The 17,963-nt window shown below is 43.8% G+C and overlaps 1 protein-coding gene across 1 annotated transcript in view; it reads left to right on the top strand.

The window, feature by feature from the left end:
* DSCAM (DS cell adhesion molecule) overlaps window positions 1-17,963 on the top strand; it is a 644,197-nt gene that overhangs the window by 515,234 nt on the left and 111,000 nt on the right. The window contains exons 15-16 of the mRNA XM_045002507.1: window positions 4,141-4,308; window positions 12,403-12,473. Coding sequence (XP_044858442.1) covers window positions 4,141-4,308; window positions 12,403-12,473 — 239 coding nt within the window. The remainder of the gene's footprint in view (window positions 1-4,140; window positions 4,309-12,402; window positions 12,474-17,963) is intronic.

The following is a 17,963-nucleotide window of genomic DNA, read 5'->3' as shown; positions in this document are numbered from 1 at the left end:
TGGCTCCAGGCCCCAGCACGCCAAGCGAGTGCTTGGGGCGGCAAGCCGCGGGGGGCGCTCTGCCGGCACCGCGAGGGCGGCAGGCAGGCTGCCTTCGGCGGCTTGCCTGCGGAGGGTCCGCTGGTCCCGCAGCTTCGGAGGACCTCCCGCAGGCAAGCCGCAGAAGGCAGCCTGCCTGCCATGCTTGGGGCGGCAAAATTCCTAGAGCCGCCCCTGCTCTTATCCTCCTTTCACACACACAGTCCTCCAGGACAAAGGGTGGGGAGAGGTTGCAGGGTTCTCCAGAGGAGTTGGTGTTGGAATTAACACCTCATTGAGATGAATGGGGTAATTCATCCCTCTCTGAGCTGTTGTCTCAGTTTCCCTTCAGACTTAGGTAGACATTTTTTGCATCCTTTATATGTCCAGATTTCAAGCTTTTCTTTACAACCAGGTGGGCCAGAAACTTTTTTTTAAATAAAAGTTGAGATTTTGATATTATCACATGGCTTCAGGACCTAAGATTCCAGGCTTGGGCTGATAGTGCCCATCTGTGTCTTAATCCATCTATGGCCCAGGAACCTGACTTTGCAGTGAAATTACTGCTGTCTGGTCAACAAATTACTCCAGGCTTCTAGCAGGAGAAGGGACAAGGGGTAGGAGACACGGTGTAACCAGGTGTCTAATCATGCTTGAGCTTACGTCTTCTCAAACATGTCCATTCTTTGTCCATACCCTGCCTGTTTTTGATGCTGCATCCTTGAAAGTTAGGGAGCAAGGTGCACAAAGGGAGGATTATGCCTAGTGCTTAGCCTTCCTCGTGCCCATACATAGACTCAGCTCACACTTGCATTTAAGCACAACAGCTCTGCATTCCTTGCTTCATGCTGTACATGGATTTGCAGAATCAAGGTCTTTATCTGCAGCCTGACAAGAATGGCTTCAAGAAATCATACATCTTTTAGCAAAGTGTGCCACAAATGTGTGCAGTTTTAAATAGTATCACTAGATGGCATCTCACACACAAAATAGAAATTCACAACGTTGGCTAAAGTATTTATATATACAATCTTTCCCCCAAATCAGAAGTTAAGTACAATATAAAACATATTTAGCCTAGCTAGATTCTGTAAATGGACCTTTATGGTTCAATTATTATCATAGGAATTAGTGAAAAATACAACACAGAGCTATGGATTTTCATAAACCCTTTCTGTCTATGTTCATTTCATATAGCACTGAGAATTGCCTGATTTAAAAAAAATATCTCTTTTTGAGGGGGGAAAATGAACTGAAATTTTATGTTTTCTTTTTGGTTCATTTATGTATTGTTCTTATCTGTTCTGTATATTATTTCTAAGTTAAAACCCTATTAAATACATTGATTTTAAAATGCTTTAGTATGGTAGCAGGAAAACAAAAGAGCCATAAATCAATCACAGTACCCCAGTGGATGATTACTGTACTGCCTACACAGGAACAGTAATTTTATTTCTATCATTTAGCAGAAGAATTTAAATCACCATTTATTTTTTGTTGCGTCAGCTGGCAACAACATTGGAGAGAAATTAAACAATTTCTTTCTTGACTATGTGTCTCAAGCTTTTCTTATTTTTCCCTCAGAAATGCATATAAAATATACTCTAAAATCCATGTATTTACCTACACTATCATTCTGGAACAAAATATATCTAGAAGTCTTGAAGATTCTGATTTTCCATTTCCTCCCTTACCTTGGTACGTCATTATTTAATCTACAAAGAGCCTAGGGGGTTTTCCAGGCTGGATACTCTGTTTTGAGTAACTTAATAGTTTTTAAAAAAACTCTTTAACATTGAAGGAGATCTTTTTAAAAATCTTAATCAATTTTATAAAATATTCAGATCAAAATTATCATCTACCACAAAGGAAGTTTACTTAATCCTCCATACAAACTGGATCTTTTTAGTCCAGAACAGTTGACATGATATAAACTGGGACAGAGACTGTCTTTCTCTATGTTTCTACAACGCTAAGCACAATGGGGCACATATCTTGGCTGAGGTCCCTATCCACTATTTTAACAACAACAACCATTGCTAAATATTACAGGCCGGATTCTCTGCTGCCCTGAGATTCTGCGGGGTACATCTGAGTTGTGGGATCATCAGGGAGCCAGTTGCAGCTCCCTGATTCTTTGCCCAGCCCTAGAGCAGATTAGTATAGCCCAATGACTGCTCTTAAATGTATCAGCTGGCAGTAGTCCCCGAAGGACTGACAGCGAAAGAGAGCCAGAATGCAGTGCATTCCAGCTATGCTTCCTTCTTGCCCTCCAGTGACAATGGCTGCAGGAGGGTGGCATAGGAGTATGTTTTGCCAGCTGAACACCTAGTAGAGAGTCTCCCATTTCTGGATGTTTTTATGAACTTTAAACATTTTGAGGTTTGTTCATCACTGAATGATTCCCCATTTTGTATAGTATGGTGGCTTCATTCTTTCTTCTGAAGTATTAGGCATCGACCAGTCTCATATACAGAATACTGGACTAAATGAACAATTGGTTTATTCTGGTATGGCAATCCCCAAATTGCAGCGTTTTGAAGGGTGATGGCTACTGTAATTAATTCAAATGTTAACAGTCTTCCAAAACACATCAGGACAGTGTCAGTGTTTGCTCAAGAGCACCATTTAAAAATGTCCATAAAGTGTACAAAGAGTATTCCAAGCAAATGTTATCAAGGCTATGTCCAGAGAAGGCCTTTAGGCATCCTGGGAGCACCACTGCAAAGGCAGCAGTGAAGAGTAGTAAATGAATTCAGATGCCGTTGATTAGCACTGCATCAATTGATACCTACATGTTTAGGAGTTTTTAAATGAGCATCAGTTGATAGCTAAATGTTTGGGCGTTTTTAAATACAGACAAACAGATGAAGAATGAAATTGTTCTGCAACTAACAAAATTATTTAGTATGTAAACAATTTGCCCATCTCTAAGGGACGCCACAGAGAGACACAGAGAGAAAGAATTACACACTGCCTCAAAAACTGGACATGGTATATTGTTTCCTGCTATGCTTTCCTATTTTTACCCAAGACTTTTCTGTCTGGTGAGCTTTTCGTGATGCTGCCTGCAGTGACCCTCGCTAAACAACACCACTGTATAGCTCCCAGCTAAATCCCATAGGATACTACAGAGTTTAAAGGAGGAATATGCAGTACAGTGAGAAAGAAATGACAGATGACAACACATAAGAGATGTCAAGATGATTTAAAACAGATCAGTCCCATTGTTTTATTTGGACTGATTTAATGTTACGTTGAGGCCGAGTGGTTACTATATGTAACTAAATTCTGTCCTTTCTATTACCATGTGTCAAGCAAGTTTAGTGAATAATTTATGCTAAATGTGGATAACCCCAGATTTCCTTAGATATTGATTTAATCTGGATAAAATTCCTCCTTTTACAAGCACATACAAACAACTCATGGGATTAATGACTGCACCGATGTTAAATCTCATTGAATGTGGATCTGCATCGTTAACCTGAAAACATCTCAATGGCTTAGTAGTCGATACTGAAAGGTGCCAAATACTCTGGCCCCAATCCCACTTAAACTCATGCTTAATTATCTGCATAGTTCATTGAATAAGCTTGCAGGAGTGAGCCCTTAAGAATTTAAAATATAAAACATTTTCATCTTTCTAAATGATCCTTTGCATCTTTAAGAATCCTTCCTGTCCCCCTTTTCATTCCTGTCGAACAACTTCCTTTCAAGGCTCCTTGTCACAGTAACCAACCTTCCCTCTGAGGAGCACTGAATGGAATTCCTTTAGGACAGCGGATCTCATCCTTTTCCCACATGACCAAAAAAAAAAAAAAAAAGGGAGGGAACCCCTCTCACTCTCATTTCCACTATAAAAAAGAGGGTTGTAGCAAGCCCTTTGGACCTGTTCATGCACCCCAGGTTGAGAATTCTTTCTTTAAGAGCTTTGATCAGTGAGAAGGAGTACTGAAGAGAAACGTGATATGCCATTTAGGTTGTATTAACAAAGTTTTCCCAGTGCTGATGCTGAAAACAGGAGGTCTTCTCTTATAAGTTTGAGTTACTTAAATATTTGAAATAACAAAATGAATGCAAAATTGTCTTTAGTTTTTTCTCTCCCCCCCATTTATTAAATAGACTCCTGGGATTCTGTTCAGCGAACCAAAGATGTCTCTCCTCAGCTGAACCAGGCCACTATCATTGACCTCCACCCTTCCTCCACCTACAACATCCGCATGTATGCCAAAAACCGCATTGGCAAGAGCGAAGCAAGCAATGAGCTCACTATCACTACGGATGAAGCAGGTACGTTCTGGCTTTGTATTGTCTAAATCAGGGGCTCTCAACCTTTTTCTCTCTGAGGCCCCCCTCAACATGCTATAAAAACTCCAGGGCCCAGCAGGGGCGAGGGGGGACTCAGGGCTCCAGGCTGGGGGGGGGGCAGGGAAAGGGGGCCTGGAGCATAGGCGTAGTTTGACTTTTATTTGGTGGTAGGCAAGGGCCAGCTCCACACAATGCAATCCGGGGGGGAGTGCCACCTCCACTCCCTGACTCACCTCAGCAGGCCACCCACAGGGGATGCAACCAAAAAATATAACTCAAAGCGGGGATTCAATTCAAGAAGTTTGAAAACCACTCAGTGTGCAGGGAGAGGGGTAGCTAGGGCTGCCCCCAGCAGGGGCGGCTCCAGGCACCAGCACGCCAAGCGAGTGCCTGGGGCGGCAAGCCACGGGGGGCGCTCTGCCGGTCGCCGCGAGGGCGGCAGGCAGGTTGCCTTCGGCGGCTTGCCTGCAGAGGGTCCGCTGGTCCCATGGCTTCGGCAGACCTCCCGCAGGTGTGCCACCGAATCCACGGGACCGCGGACCTCCCGCAGGCAAGCTGCAAAAGGCAGCCTGCCTGCCGTGCTTGGGGCGGCAAAATACCTAGAGCCGCCCCTGGCCCCCAGGATGGCCCCACTCTGTGTAAGGCACTGCATTTTGGGGGAGCAACACCCTTGTGCCTCCCCAATTCTGCCCATAGGCTCAGGGCTTCTTCCTGCAGGGAGGGTTTCACTTCTGTGCTGCTCCCAACTTCAGCCCCCGGGTGAGGGCAGCACCAGGGCTCCTGGCTTCAGCCCCACACCGCTGCTGGCTTCAGATGGGGGCGGGGGCACCAGGGCTCCACCAATGCTCCCAGCTTCAGCGGGGGGGGGGGGGGGGAGGGGCTTCCGGCTTCAGCCCCATGCCAATCCCAGCTTCAGACTAGGGGGCACCAGGGCTCCCAGCTTCTGCCCCGCATCGCTGCCAGCTTCAGCTCCACGCTGCACAGCTGCTGGCTTTTTGGGGGGGGTTGGGGGTTGTGCCAGGGCTCGGTGCACCGGGTTTCAGCCGGGGGGCCCTGCAGACCCCTGAAAGGTCTCATGGACCCCTAGGGGGTTGCAGCCCCCCCCCTTTGAGAACCACTGGTCTAAATCTTACCTGAGCTCAAATTTTCTTCCTTACTAGAAATTTCTGTTTGAAATGCCAGCTACGCTACTACAACTGTCTCACAGAGGATGCTAAAATATTCCAAGAAAGCATGACTTCAGAAACGTCATTGTGCAGGCCTGTCATTAAAACTGTTCAGTGGCATCTAGTGGTCAAAGACACTATGCCCCAAATTTTCAACCTTGGGGACTTGAAGCTATGCATTTAAATCCCTATTTAAGCACCCAAATATGGTTTAGGTGCCTAACTTAAGATTCCCAAGATTGAAAATATTGATCTACATGAATAATGTTATTATTGAGCTATTCTCCACCCCTTTAATGTCAATTAAAGTTAGTTTGCATTAATTTATTAATATTGTTTCCTTGAATTTAATTTTCATGCAGTCCTCCACCGCAGATGGCATTGGCCATTGCAGCACTTCCTCTCCAGCCAGGAGGACAAGTGACTGACTTTTCACAGAGCAGTCATACCAGCGCCACTGTCTCTCTGTTCTGGCAAGAGTACCCTGCCAACACCTTCCCCTTAATGCCTGGGATAGCCCCTTTTGAGCCTGTCATTGCAGTATGCAGTGGCTTCTTTGCATTCAAGTCTCTATGTACCTCACTTGCTGAAGTGAAAGAAGTTATCCTTTATTGCTTTCCTTTGCTCTGATGCCTCCCTCTTTCTGAAGCCAATGCCCTATCGTTTTCTTCCTTGAATTATACGTCATAATGTTGAATGTCTGCAAATATCTCCCATCAAAGTTACATATTGCAATTAAATGAATAGACGTCACAGCTGAGATTCCCAAAGGAGCCTAAGAAAATTCAACATACAAACACCACTGAAATTCCTATATCCCTTAGGTTCCTTTGAAAACTCTAGGCCATACTAGAATCTGCCATTTCTTGTTTGAAAAGCATACCTGCATCACACATATTTTTTTTCTATGCTAACATGCTAATACCTCCCTGCTGGGTTTTTTTTTCCCCTAAAAGATATGTGCTAGGAGTTATTTTCGGGAAGCCATAGGGCCTTGCATTTGACAGGAGGTCAGCGTATGATCACCATGGTCCCTTCTGGCCTTGGAATCTATGAATCTATGTACAGTTGAGAGGTAAAATAATAATGTAAGTGGTTGGGGGCAGATTATGGCAGATAAAGGCCGCCCACCGCATTCTAAAGCTACGTGATGATCTGGGTTCTAGACACTCAGTGGCATGGTTTTCAGACCACATATGAGAATTTGGCTGTGCAAATCTTATTAATATTAATAGAAGACTAAATCACTGCAGTGAAAATTTACCCCTTGCTGTGAGATCAGATTCTCAGTTCTCAAGGATTTGTGACAAAGAATAAGAGCACAAGGGCTTACTGTGCAAACGGAAGCAAACAGGAGACAACATGAGCTGCATTCATTTTTAACCCTTGATACCCTTTTTTAGCATATATATTGCACCCACAAATAATGTCTGTGTTAGAAAAGGAAGAGAGAATGAACAGAACTCCGCATTATGGGTTTTAATTTTATATGATTCTTCAGTGGTGGGGCAGATTTCTTTACTATATATCAAGGAAAGGACGAGTAATTTGTTTGCTTTAAAACTACATGTTGAATGCAGAAATGTTTTTCCTGTTTGCAAGGTGAAATATGAAATCTTTAGAGAAACAGGTTACCCATCCCCAGAGCCCGGAATACCTCCGCCTCCCACTCTCCCCTCCCCAAAATCTCCTAAAGAAATTGTGTTTCTCATATACTCATACAAGTTATTAGTATGTGCTGTTAATAAACTTGGAGTGTTCCTTACTTACTGACTTTCTTTTGTCTGGTAATTAATATGTCAGCATCAGCAACTGACCTCCCATTAAAGACTAGCTTCCCCGTTAGGCTGAAACCTAGATGTCACATTTTATCCAATGCCTTCTGACCTAGTTTCAGGATGACTGGGCCTTTCACTGCTCTCATTAAGGAGCTGTCCAGTCAGAGTGAAAGGCCAGTTATGTGGAACCGCAGTCAAAAGTCATTGATTTATTCAAGGAGCAATCAGCAGAGGGAAGGTCAGGTCTAGGCAAGGCAACAGCATTTGTTGTCTTGGTTTTGGTTTGATCAGTCGCACAGTATGCAGAAGTGCAGTCATTTGTCATTGTTGACTGTTCGCTGCTCTTACATCAGGAGGGTTAAATTAGCACAGGGTGCTGAGCAGGAGGGAGACACCTAAGGGAAGAGATCAAAATGAAGGCTTGAGAAAAACAACATTAAAAATTTAAAAATCCAAACCCCTTTACTGCAAAGGTGCAAATTACATATCCTACACTAGTGTGACTCCAGGCTGCCAGCATTATTTATTAGAAAGTAAACTGAAAAGGATGCCTTCAGCAGGAAGAGAGTCAAGCAATATTCTCTGTCCTTTCACTAATCTGGAGCTGATTTCAGGGCTATTGGAGCTTTCCCCCCTAACCTTTAATAGCTATTGCTTTGAAAAATAGACCAGGAGAGCTAATTTCCTTCAGTGTTTGACAGGAAAGCAGAGGGCTTGTTTTTCTTTGTTTCTGTGTATTGTTAAAGTTTAACAGTGCAAGCTGAGATATCAGAGTTCTCTTTCTGGCTTTGCCACAGACTCTGAGTGACCTTAAGATGCTCATTTATCTTCTCTGTGCCTCAGTCTCCTTGTCTGTAGAATGGGTATAAAACATTTACCTGCCTCACAGTGATGTTGTTAGGCTTAAATCTATCATGTCTCTAAATCCTTTAGAGATGCTTAGATGTGAGGCCCTAGGGAAATGTATGGCATGCTAGAGCAAGCAAGGCTGCAGGAAAGTTGGCTCCCACATGCAAATAGTTATCAAAGGCTCAGTGGATTTAGTGTATGTGTATAAGGCTATGACTACACTGCAGTTGGGAACAACCTAGGTAGACAGGCTTGTGCTAGCATGGCTCAAGTTGGCATGCTAAAATAGCAGTGTGGATATTGTGGTTCTGGCAGAGACGTGGGCTAGCTACTCAAGCTCAGAACCAGAGGTGTTGGACGCAGGGGCGGCTTTATGTTTTTTACCTCCCCAAGTACCACAGTCAGGCGGCCTTCGGCGGCGTTTCTATGGGAGGTCTGCCGGTCATGCAGATTCGGCGGCAGTTCTGTGGGTGATCTGCCGGTCCCGCACCTTCGGTGTACCCGCTGCCGAATTGCCGTCGAAGCCGCGGGACCGGCGGACCCCCCGCAGGCGTGCTGCCGAAGGCTGCCTGAATGCTGCCCTCACAGCGACCAGCACACCGCCCCCCGCGGCTTGCCACCCCAGGCATGTGCTTGCTGCACTGGTGCCTGGAGCCGCCCCTGGTTGGACGGGCTTCAGAGCTTGAACAGCCACCCAAGCTGCAATGTCCATACTGTTATATTTAGCATGCTAGCTTGAGCCCCACAGGCGTGAGTCTGTCTGCCTGGGCTGGGAGGTTCACTCCCAGCTGCAGTGCAGACATGCTGCAATTAAAAATCCACGGCTCACGGGGCTCGGGCTGTGGGGCTGCTTAATTGTGATGTAGACATTCCAGGCTTGGGCTGCAGCCTGAGCCCTGGGACCCTCCCACCTCACTGGGTCCTAGAGCCCAGGCTTCAGCCTAAGTCTAGAAGTCTACACTGCAATGAAACAGCCCCACAGCCTGAGCCCTGCAAGCCAAAGTCAGCTGGCACGGCCCAGCCGTGGGTTTTTCATTGCACTGTAGGCATACCCTAAGGCAGTGATGGATAACCTGTGGCCTGCGGGCCCCACGCGACCCATCAGGGTAATTTACTGCTGGGTCGTGAGACAGTTTGTTTACATTGACCGTCTGCAGGCACAGCCGCCCACAGCTCCCAGTGGCCATGGTTCACTGTTCCCGACCAATTGGACCTGCAGGAAGTGGGGGCCAGCACAACCCTGTGGCCTGCGCTGCTTCCTGCAGCTCCCATTGGCCAGGAATAGCGAATCGTAGTCACTGGGAGCTGTGGGCGGCCATGCCTGCAAAAGGTCAATGTAAACAAACTGTCTCGTGGCCCGCCAGCGGATTACCCTGACTGGCCGTGTGTGGCCCACAGGACACAGGTTGCCCACCCCTGCCCTAAGAGGTTAACATAACCTTGCACATTTTGGATGGAGTGTTTGCAAAAAATCACCTAGTTAATTCCTGGAAACCATACTGGAAATTCACCTCATTGCCTTCAGGGTAGTAGTTAGATTCCTAGCAACTCTTCATAATCATGTAAGTTGTGGTGAATGTGTACAGTGAAATTAGCAGACACTAATTTCACTCCACCACAACCTCTGTCACAGCCTCCTTACCCCACACTTTGTCACAGTACACTCCCCCTCTCCTCTCTATGCCCTGTGTCACCATCCTCTCCCCTATCCCAATGCCCTCACACAAACACACTCTGCTATACCCTCTGTCACAGTCTGCTCCCTCCCACCATATCCTCTGTCATGGCTTTTCCATCACAAACTCACCCACAGTCTGTCTCCACCATTCACCTTCCTCTACACTCTCTGTCATAGTCGCCCTCACCTCTAACTCCACTATACCATCTACTGCACCCCACAGCCCATAACACCATCTGTCATCACCATTAGATTCATAGAACCATAGAGCGAGAAGGGACCACCAGGGTCAGCTAATCTAACCCCCTGCCAAGACACAGGACCTGTCTCCCTCTACTTGCCCTCACACTATCTCATCCCCCCTCCAGCTCCCCACTGACCCAGTATACAACCATTCACTCTGTCATGGACTCACTACATTCTTTATCACAACCCATTCAACAGCAACTATCTCCTTCACAGTCCCCCAGGCAAGGTCCTGAGTCTGCTCTCACTTACATGGATGTAAATCAGGAGAACTAGTCTGAAACCAATGTGAGAGCAGAACTGGGTCCAGGATGTGTTATCCCAAACGTAGCAACACAATCCAGAATCTTTACAAAAAATAAGGCACAATCGCTAGCTAATGTTTGCTGCAGTGTTTCTCTCCGATTTCCTTCCTACTTGCATGAGCTTCCTGTGGTGAGTCTGAATTCTTCAGACCAGACATGCAAAGGTTTAGCCTATATAAACATTTCACAGTAATAACTTCCACGTCAGAGACAGAGAATATGTTTCTGCACATGGAGGAACGAAATAAACTGTGGGCATAAAGGGGATTTATGGTTGCCATATTGTGATGCCAATGAAAAGCCAGGATTTTACCAGCTCATTTCATGAGCCAAATTTTTTTGCACATATCTACTACAGAATAATATATCTAGAGTGATGACATTAGTGTCTGTAAACTGGTGGTCAGAGTCTAGAGTTGACTTAAAGAACTAGCAGAGACCCCACTCTTGCTGTTGTACTTACCCTGTTTTCATTACTGTGTGTTACTTCATAGGAAACTTAGGGTACATCTACACCACAACTAAAACCTGTGGCTGGCCCATTGCAGCTGACTTAGACTCACGGGGCTCAGGCTAAGGGACTGTTTAATTGCTGTGTAAGCATTCAGGCTCAGTCTGGATCATGAGCTCTAGCACTCTGCGTGGTAGGAGAGTCCTAGAGCTCAGGCTCCAGCCCAACACAAACTTCTACCACAGTTAAACAGCCCCTTAGCCTGAGCCCCACGAGCCTGAGTTAGCTGGCATGGGCCAGCCACAAGTGTCTGATTGCAGTGTAGACATGCCCTCAAACTAAGGACCCACATGAGCTATAGGCAATGGTTCCACTTCACCATGCGTGAAATTCACCCCACTGCACAGGGCCAACAAAAACCCACAAAATAGGACTGGTACATGACTTCAATGGAGAATAAGCCTTATGCTAGGTCTCTGTACAGGCGTGAATTTCACCCATGTAAGCCAAATGGACTCCTTTCACTGCAGTCATTTGCTGCTGTTTACCCCTCAGACTGCTTTCATTGCAACATTCATTTCCTCCTGCTCTCCCTCTCACAACCTAGTCTCCTTTGCTTCCTTTCTCATATTATTAAATTTGTGATTTCTTACTTTTTATTTATGGCACCTCATATATATAGAAATCTTCTACTAGAGCTCTGAGATATCTCCATCTCTTCCTTCACATCCTTCCATTAAAACGACTTGGTTTTGTTACCTTTCTTTTACAAATCCCCACTGCAACACTAACTGCCTCCAATCAGTGTTCATTGCATTGTAACTGTCTAATTTAAATAGAAGTTTCTCAGGACCAGAACTTTGTCTTCCCATTTGTTTGTGAAGCACCACACATACTGTTGGCAGTATATAAATAATAAGAGAGACTCCCTCTGACTGAGCCAGCAGGAACTGTCCTGGCTTCATTTAATCAGGCAGGATATTCTTTATATGGCTTCCACACTGATATATTTAGACACAGAACAACTATTTGTGCAGTTTTTACTTCATAAAATAATAATTTTGTACTGAACTTGCTCAGTCTTTAGTTAACAGAACGAGTTTAATCAGAAGCTACATGCTGAAATGATCAAAGCTGATTGAAGAGTTGCTGTGTTCCCTAATTCTGAATGGGTGCTGCTGTCTTTTCAGTGCCAGCGCGTTCACAGCCGCTTAAAGCACATTCAGTACATCAGTAGAGAAGACTTCAAAGGGAAAGAAAAGCATCATGAGCATGTCACTAAATAAGGCTTTTGAAGGAAAGTCACATGCGACTCATTCCTGTTTTATTTGCAAACTTGCTAAATCTTGAAATAAACAACATTTCATTGTCACAAATACCACGCAACCAGCTAGTGGAGACTCCTTAGCCTTTCGGTTTTGTTTGAGTAAAGCAATACCTTCAATGCTTCATATGCTGTTAAATGGTTTCATACCAACCCAAAGCCAGTGTTCTATGCCACAGTGTTGAATATACATCAACACTGTATATTTTGTTTATTTCTGCCACATTATAAGAACCTGCCTTATGATGGATGTGTCTCCCTCTCTGTCTCTCTCACCAGCTCCTGATGGCCCACCTCAGGAAGTTCAGCTTGAGCCTGTATCTTCACAAAGCATTCGGGTCACTTGGAAAGTAAGTAACCAAAGCAGGAAACAGGGACTCTAGCAGTATTTATGCATGTTCAGAGAGCTATTGTTAGGGTGAATATTATAATAACTGTGGATCAGAAGTATTTTATTTTGAATAGAGGAATGGAGACCCTCTTCAGTGCTATGTCTCAATTTGATCAAAAGTAGAGTCCATGAGTTCATACATAGTTTAGTCAAAATTATCGATTTTTCCAATATAATTTAAAAAAATCTCTATTGTTACTGCTGTACTCTAATGCTTGTGACTTGGTTTGTTTTTATTCAGTGTCCTGATAACTGAAAAGTTTTACATATGTTGTTTAACACTGAAACCAGTAGGTTTATAAATATATTAAACCAAACTGTACATCCTGATGAACAGAATAAAGATGCATAGTCACTATGTATAATCTTAATAAGAGTGGCAATTTCCATACCATATTCAGAAATATGTAGGGTAAACTGTTAAAATAAGGTTACAGCATAATGGCCATAAACTTGTGTAGAAATTCTACATGGTTACTGTAACTTATGTAATGGGATGTGAACTTTGCCCTGTAACACAGAACTTTTGGAGTGTCGTGGTAATAATTGTAGAATGCTGGCAATTTATCATACCAGCACACTCTCATTTCAGACAGTTCATGATGGAACAAGATTATCCTGCATATAAAGGAAGCATCTGTGCAGACAGACAGACTATATCTAATGAATTGTCCAGCTAATGCAGACAAACCTCACATGCTAGGGAGTCTTGAGTAGATTAGTAGTAGTTAAAAATAGATACATTGAAAAAACTGTGTCCAGGGGCTGTCCACTGAAGTACAAATACAGGTTTCCCTATCATCAATCCTAAATTTATTCTTCTCCACCCCACAAACATGAGGGTGACATGAAAATACAAATAATATTAAAGGTGCTTTGCACAAAACTCAGTTTTTCCTCCGTGGTCTTGGTTTCTGGGGATGATTCTCCTTTGCTGCTGAGGTATGCATTGTTCTTTGTGGTGCATGTGTCATCTGCAAAGCATTGCTTTTAGTATATAAATCTAATAGCAAAATATAATTATTCAGATTGGGAGGGGAGATGATAAAATTATAAAATGCAGCAAATTGCATCCTATTTAAAATTCCTGCGATGTGTAAGGAAGTGATTTTGCCTTGACTTGTTCAATCAGGAAAAAATTCTTTGCTAGTCCTTTTTTAGTTGTCAGATATACAGTGATAATGTTTGCATCACCTTCATGTCGTACAGTTATACTTTTTGTTGCTGTCAGGGGCGGCTTTAGCCATTTCACCGCCCCAAGCAGGGCGCCACGCCATGGGGGGCGCTCTGCTGGTCGCCGGTCCCGCAGCTCCGGTGGACCTCCCGCAGACGTGTCTGCGGAGGGTCCGCTGGTCCCGCGGCTTTGGTGGACCTCCCGCAGGTACGTCTGCGGGAGGTCCACCGGAGCTGCAGGACCAGCGGACCCTCCGCAGGCACGTCTGCGGGAGGTCCACCAGAGCCGCGGGACCAGCGGACACTCCGCAGGCACGCCTGCAGGAGATCCACCGGAGCCGCCTTCCGCCCTCCCGGCGACCGGCAGAGCGCCCCCCGCGGCATGCCGCCCCAAGCACATGCTTGGCATGCTGGGGCCTGGAGCCGCCCCTGGTTGCTGTGGTTTTCACAGGTAGCAGTGGTTTGTGGCTACAAAGAATAGCATCATATAGCAGGCAAAATGAAGCTCCATAACATACCAGTAGAGAAAGCTAAAGAGGATACATGAAGTGCCATACTTTAATATATTTTACCATTAGCAGGAGAGCACACAGTCATCTTCTGAAATAATGTACACCGTATACTGATTCTGGCCTTATATGAAGAAATACTTAAAGGCTGATTTTGGAGGAGATTTCCAAAAGCACAAATGGGAGTTAGGCACCATTGACTTTCTGTGGGAGTTATGCACCTCATTGCCCATTGGTGTCTTTTGAAAATCTCCTCTTAAGCATTATGAACTCACATCAACACAGATATTTACAGCTGAAATGAAACTTCCTGGCCTAAATTTTCAAAAATTGCCTCCGTCATCATAGGTACAATTTTGCACTCTTAATTAAATGTGGGCACAATCAGCTGTGCCTGCAATTGTATCCATTTAGACATTTAACTACCTAGTCTCTGTGTGCTGTCAGGAAAGTAAATGCATCTAAATTAGTGCAGCTGGAGCTTTTCTTGGTCCCTTTCTTGTACAGAGGGCATTCAGAATCATGGCCAAGACTGATTTGCTCTGTGAAACTACAACACTTTTCAAGTGATGGCATTGTACACTTTATAATAAAATGAACATGCAATAGCATATTATACTGAAAGAACAAATGACATTCACTATAATGTAGCAGTAAGATAATTTATTATAACTCATATACAAATAAATAATAGTATTAATAGTAACAGTGCAACAGTTAAAGTTGCTACACACTCAACCTACCTGACATAAACCACAAAAGCAAGGAAATGGTCATTTAAGCCGCATATCAATACAGACCCTCTATTCTTCTATCCATAAACGCACATCTTAACTCTACTGCAGCTATCATACACCACAGACCATGAACCACAACCTTCACTCTTCTGCTCTAGAGAGGCTCCATAAGAGGCATGATATTCACTTAATAAAAATTATTTTCAGTTCAGTATGGAGCGTTAAGAAGTAGTATTTTGGTTACAGCTGCACCAATCTCCCTTGCTCTCAGTTCCCCAGGTGTCTGACAGGAAACCAGTCACTTTGATTCAGTGGTATTTAGAGTTGTTCTAGAACAGGGGTCGGCAACCTTTCAGAAGTGCTGTGTCGAGTTTTCATTTATTCACTCTAATTTAAGGTTTCGCATGCCGGTATTACATCTTAACGTTTTTAGAAGGTCTCTCTCTATAAGTCTATAATATATAACTAAACTATTGTGTGTAAAGTAAATAAGGTTTTTAAAATGTTTAAGAAGCTTCATTTAAAATTAAATTAAAATGCAGAGCCCCACGGACTGGTGGCCAGGACCCGGGCAGTGTGAGTGCCACTGAAAATCATCTCGCGTGCTCTCTTTGGCAAGCGTGCCATTGATTGCCTACCCCTGTTCTAGAATATAAAGTGTCCACAGATGATCTGTTGGCTCATCTAAACAATGCTAGGTTTCAACATGGTGTTTGAAAAAAGATGACTACTTCTTTCTTTTCTTTTTCTTTTTTGACCAAGGATCTTCCTCACTGGTTAAGCTCAGGCTACTGCTATGCCAGTAGCCCTCCTGTGCCTTTCCCTTGGGACTACTGTTTACCCATCATGATCCTTACTGGGAGACTTCTTTTCTGACAGGGAGACTCTGGGCCTTAGTCTCTATGGCCCCATTTAGGGGTGGAATGGTGACTTTGCTATACAAGTGACATGTACACAACCTCTTGGATACAAACAGGTTGCATCCTTATTGCTTTGCATACGCTAAGATAAGAACATAAGAACGGCCACACTGCGTCAGATCAATGGTCCATCTTGCCCAGTGTCCTGTCTTCTGACAGTGGGTAATGCCAGATGCTGCAGAGGGAGTAAACAGAACAGGGCAATTATGGAGCGATCCATCCCTTGTTGTCCAGTCTCAGCTTCTGGCAGTCAGAGGCTATGGACACTCAGAGCATAGAGTTGTGTCCCTGATCATCTTGGCTAATACCCATTGACAGACCTGTCCTCCATTAACTTATCTAGTTCTTTTTGGAACCCAGCTATACATTTGCCCTTCATATCATCCCCGGGCAACAATTTCCACAGGTTGACTGTATGTTGTGAGAAGCACTTCCTTATGTCTGCTGCCAAGTAATTTTATTGGGTGACCCCTGGTTCTTGCTATATAAAAAGTACAACAGGAAAACATTGCAGCTAACATTTTCAAACCTGCTCACATAGAGTAATGCTCCAAAATCCATATTTATGCACAAGCTGGTCAGGAATTTTTCCACAACAGTTTTTTGTTTTTTGTTGTTTTTTTAAAATTTTGGTCAGAAAATACTGATTTGTCCCAGCCAAAACTTCGTGCAACAATATACTGGTTTTAGCAAAACTTTCTGAAGTACAAGGTGGAGTTTCTGGTCAGAAAAAGACACCCGTCCCAGAATAGCTAATCGGGTATGTCTGCACTTCAACCTGCAGGTGTAAATTCTAGCTTGAGGAGACAGACCCAAGCTAGCTCTAATCAAGCTAGCACACTGAAAATAGACTGTAGCTGTGGTGACAGGAGCAGCAGACAAGACTAGCCACCCCATGTGCGTGCCCAGCATTTCAAACAGGATCATACTCAGGGCATCTACGCCCCTGCCTCTACTGCCACATCTGCACCCTATTTTAACATTTTGGTTTTCAGACATTCAGCCTTTGAACAAAAAAAAATCAAAATTTTCCATTGAGACTGTTTTCACAGAAAAATTAGTTTTCCATCCAAAACCAGTTTTGACAGAAAATTTTCAACAAATTTTCAATTTCAACAAATTATAAGAAAAGGACATATAAGCAAGAAAGTGAATGAATGACCAGTTAACTGAGTATTCTAATACTTCTGCTGTCTATGCTCTGGCGGATTTTTTGTTTTTGTTTTTAGTTTTGTTTTTGGATTTTTTTTTACACAACAAAACTACACTGTCCATTCACAAAGATGGTCTACATTTTATGCAATGGTTATGAAACGGAGTGCGGAGTGCTTCCATCAAGAAAACTATTTGCCTTTTACTTACTCACTTACCCACTAAAATATAACTGTGATATTTCCTTCTTAACTGGGACAAATGTTCTGCATTCCCATGAAGAAATCCAGATTTTTTAAATTCCAACCAGCTTCCCACCCGCCCTCCACCATGGTAAAATATGAAGTTTTACAGTCATGTAAAGAGCAACAAACTGTAAAAGAATTGAGACTATGATGCCACACTGTCAGCTAATGCATTTTTTATAAGATGTGACTTTTTAAAGGAATGTCTTCAGTCACCCAACAGGACAGAGTTATTCAGGAAACCAAGAAAAATAACTGGTCCATTATATATCAGAAAGCATGGTTCTACTCCCACCTGAGGTCTCATGCATGAACTTAGGCCCTGATTCTGCATCTCTTTTGTATACTTCTGCTGAAATCAGTGAGGATTTGGTGTATGAGGGCTTAGTGATTAGGCTATGTATATTTGTCTTTATGACTTCTCATTAGCTAAAGGTCCACGTTGAAACAGTAAAAGAGGTGGCAACCACTCTCTTAGAAAATGTGTTATTACTGGGGGAATTGAAGTATATTCTTATCCTAAGAAAAGATTCCTGCCTGAAGCTTTGTCTCCTTTTTTGGAAACCAAATGCAGTGGAAAATAAACAAGGCATCTGAAAATAAAATCCCGTTACTCTAGGAAATCTGATTATAGACTTCAGTATGGTGTGCTGATGGTAGTGGGAGAGCTTGTTTGGGTAGTCTGCTGGGATATATGTGTGTGTGTGTGTGTG

The sequence above is a fragment of the Mauremys mutica genome, chromosome 1 (genome assembly GCF_020497125.1).
Source record: "Mauremys mutica isolate MM-2020 ecotype Southern chromosome 1, ASM2049712v1, whole genome shotgun sequence".
Classification (NCBI taxonomy): Eukaryota; Metazoa; Chordata; order Testudines; family Geoemydidae; genus Mauremys; species Mauremys mutica.
This window is presented reverse-complemented; position numbering and strand designations above follow the sequence as displayed.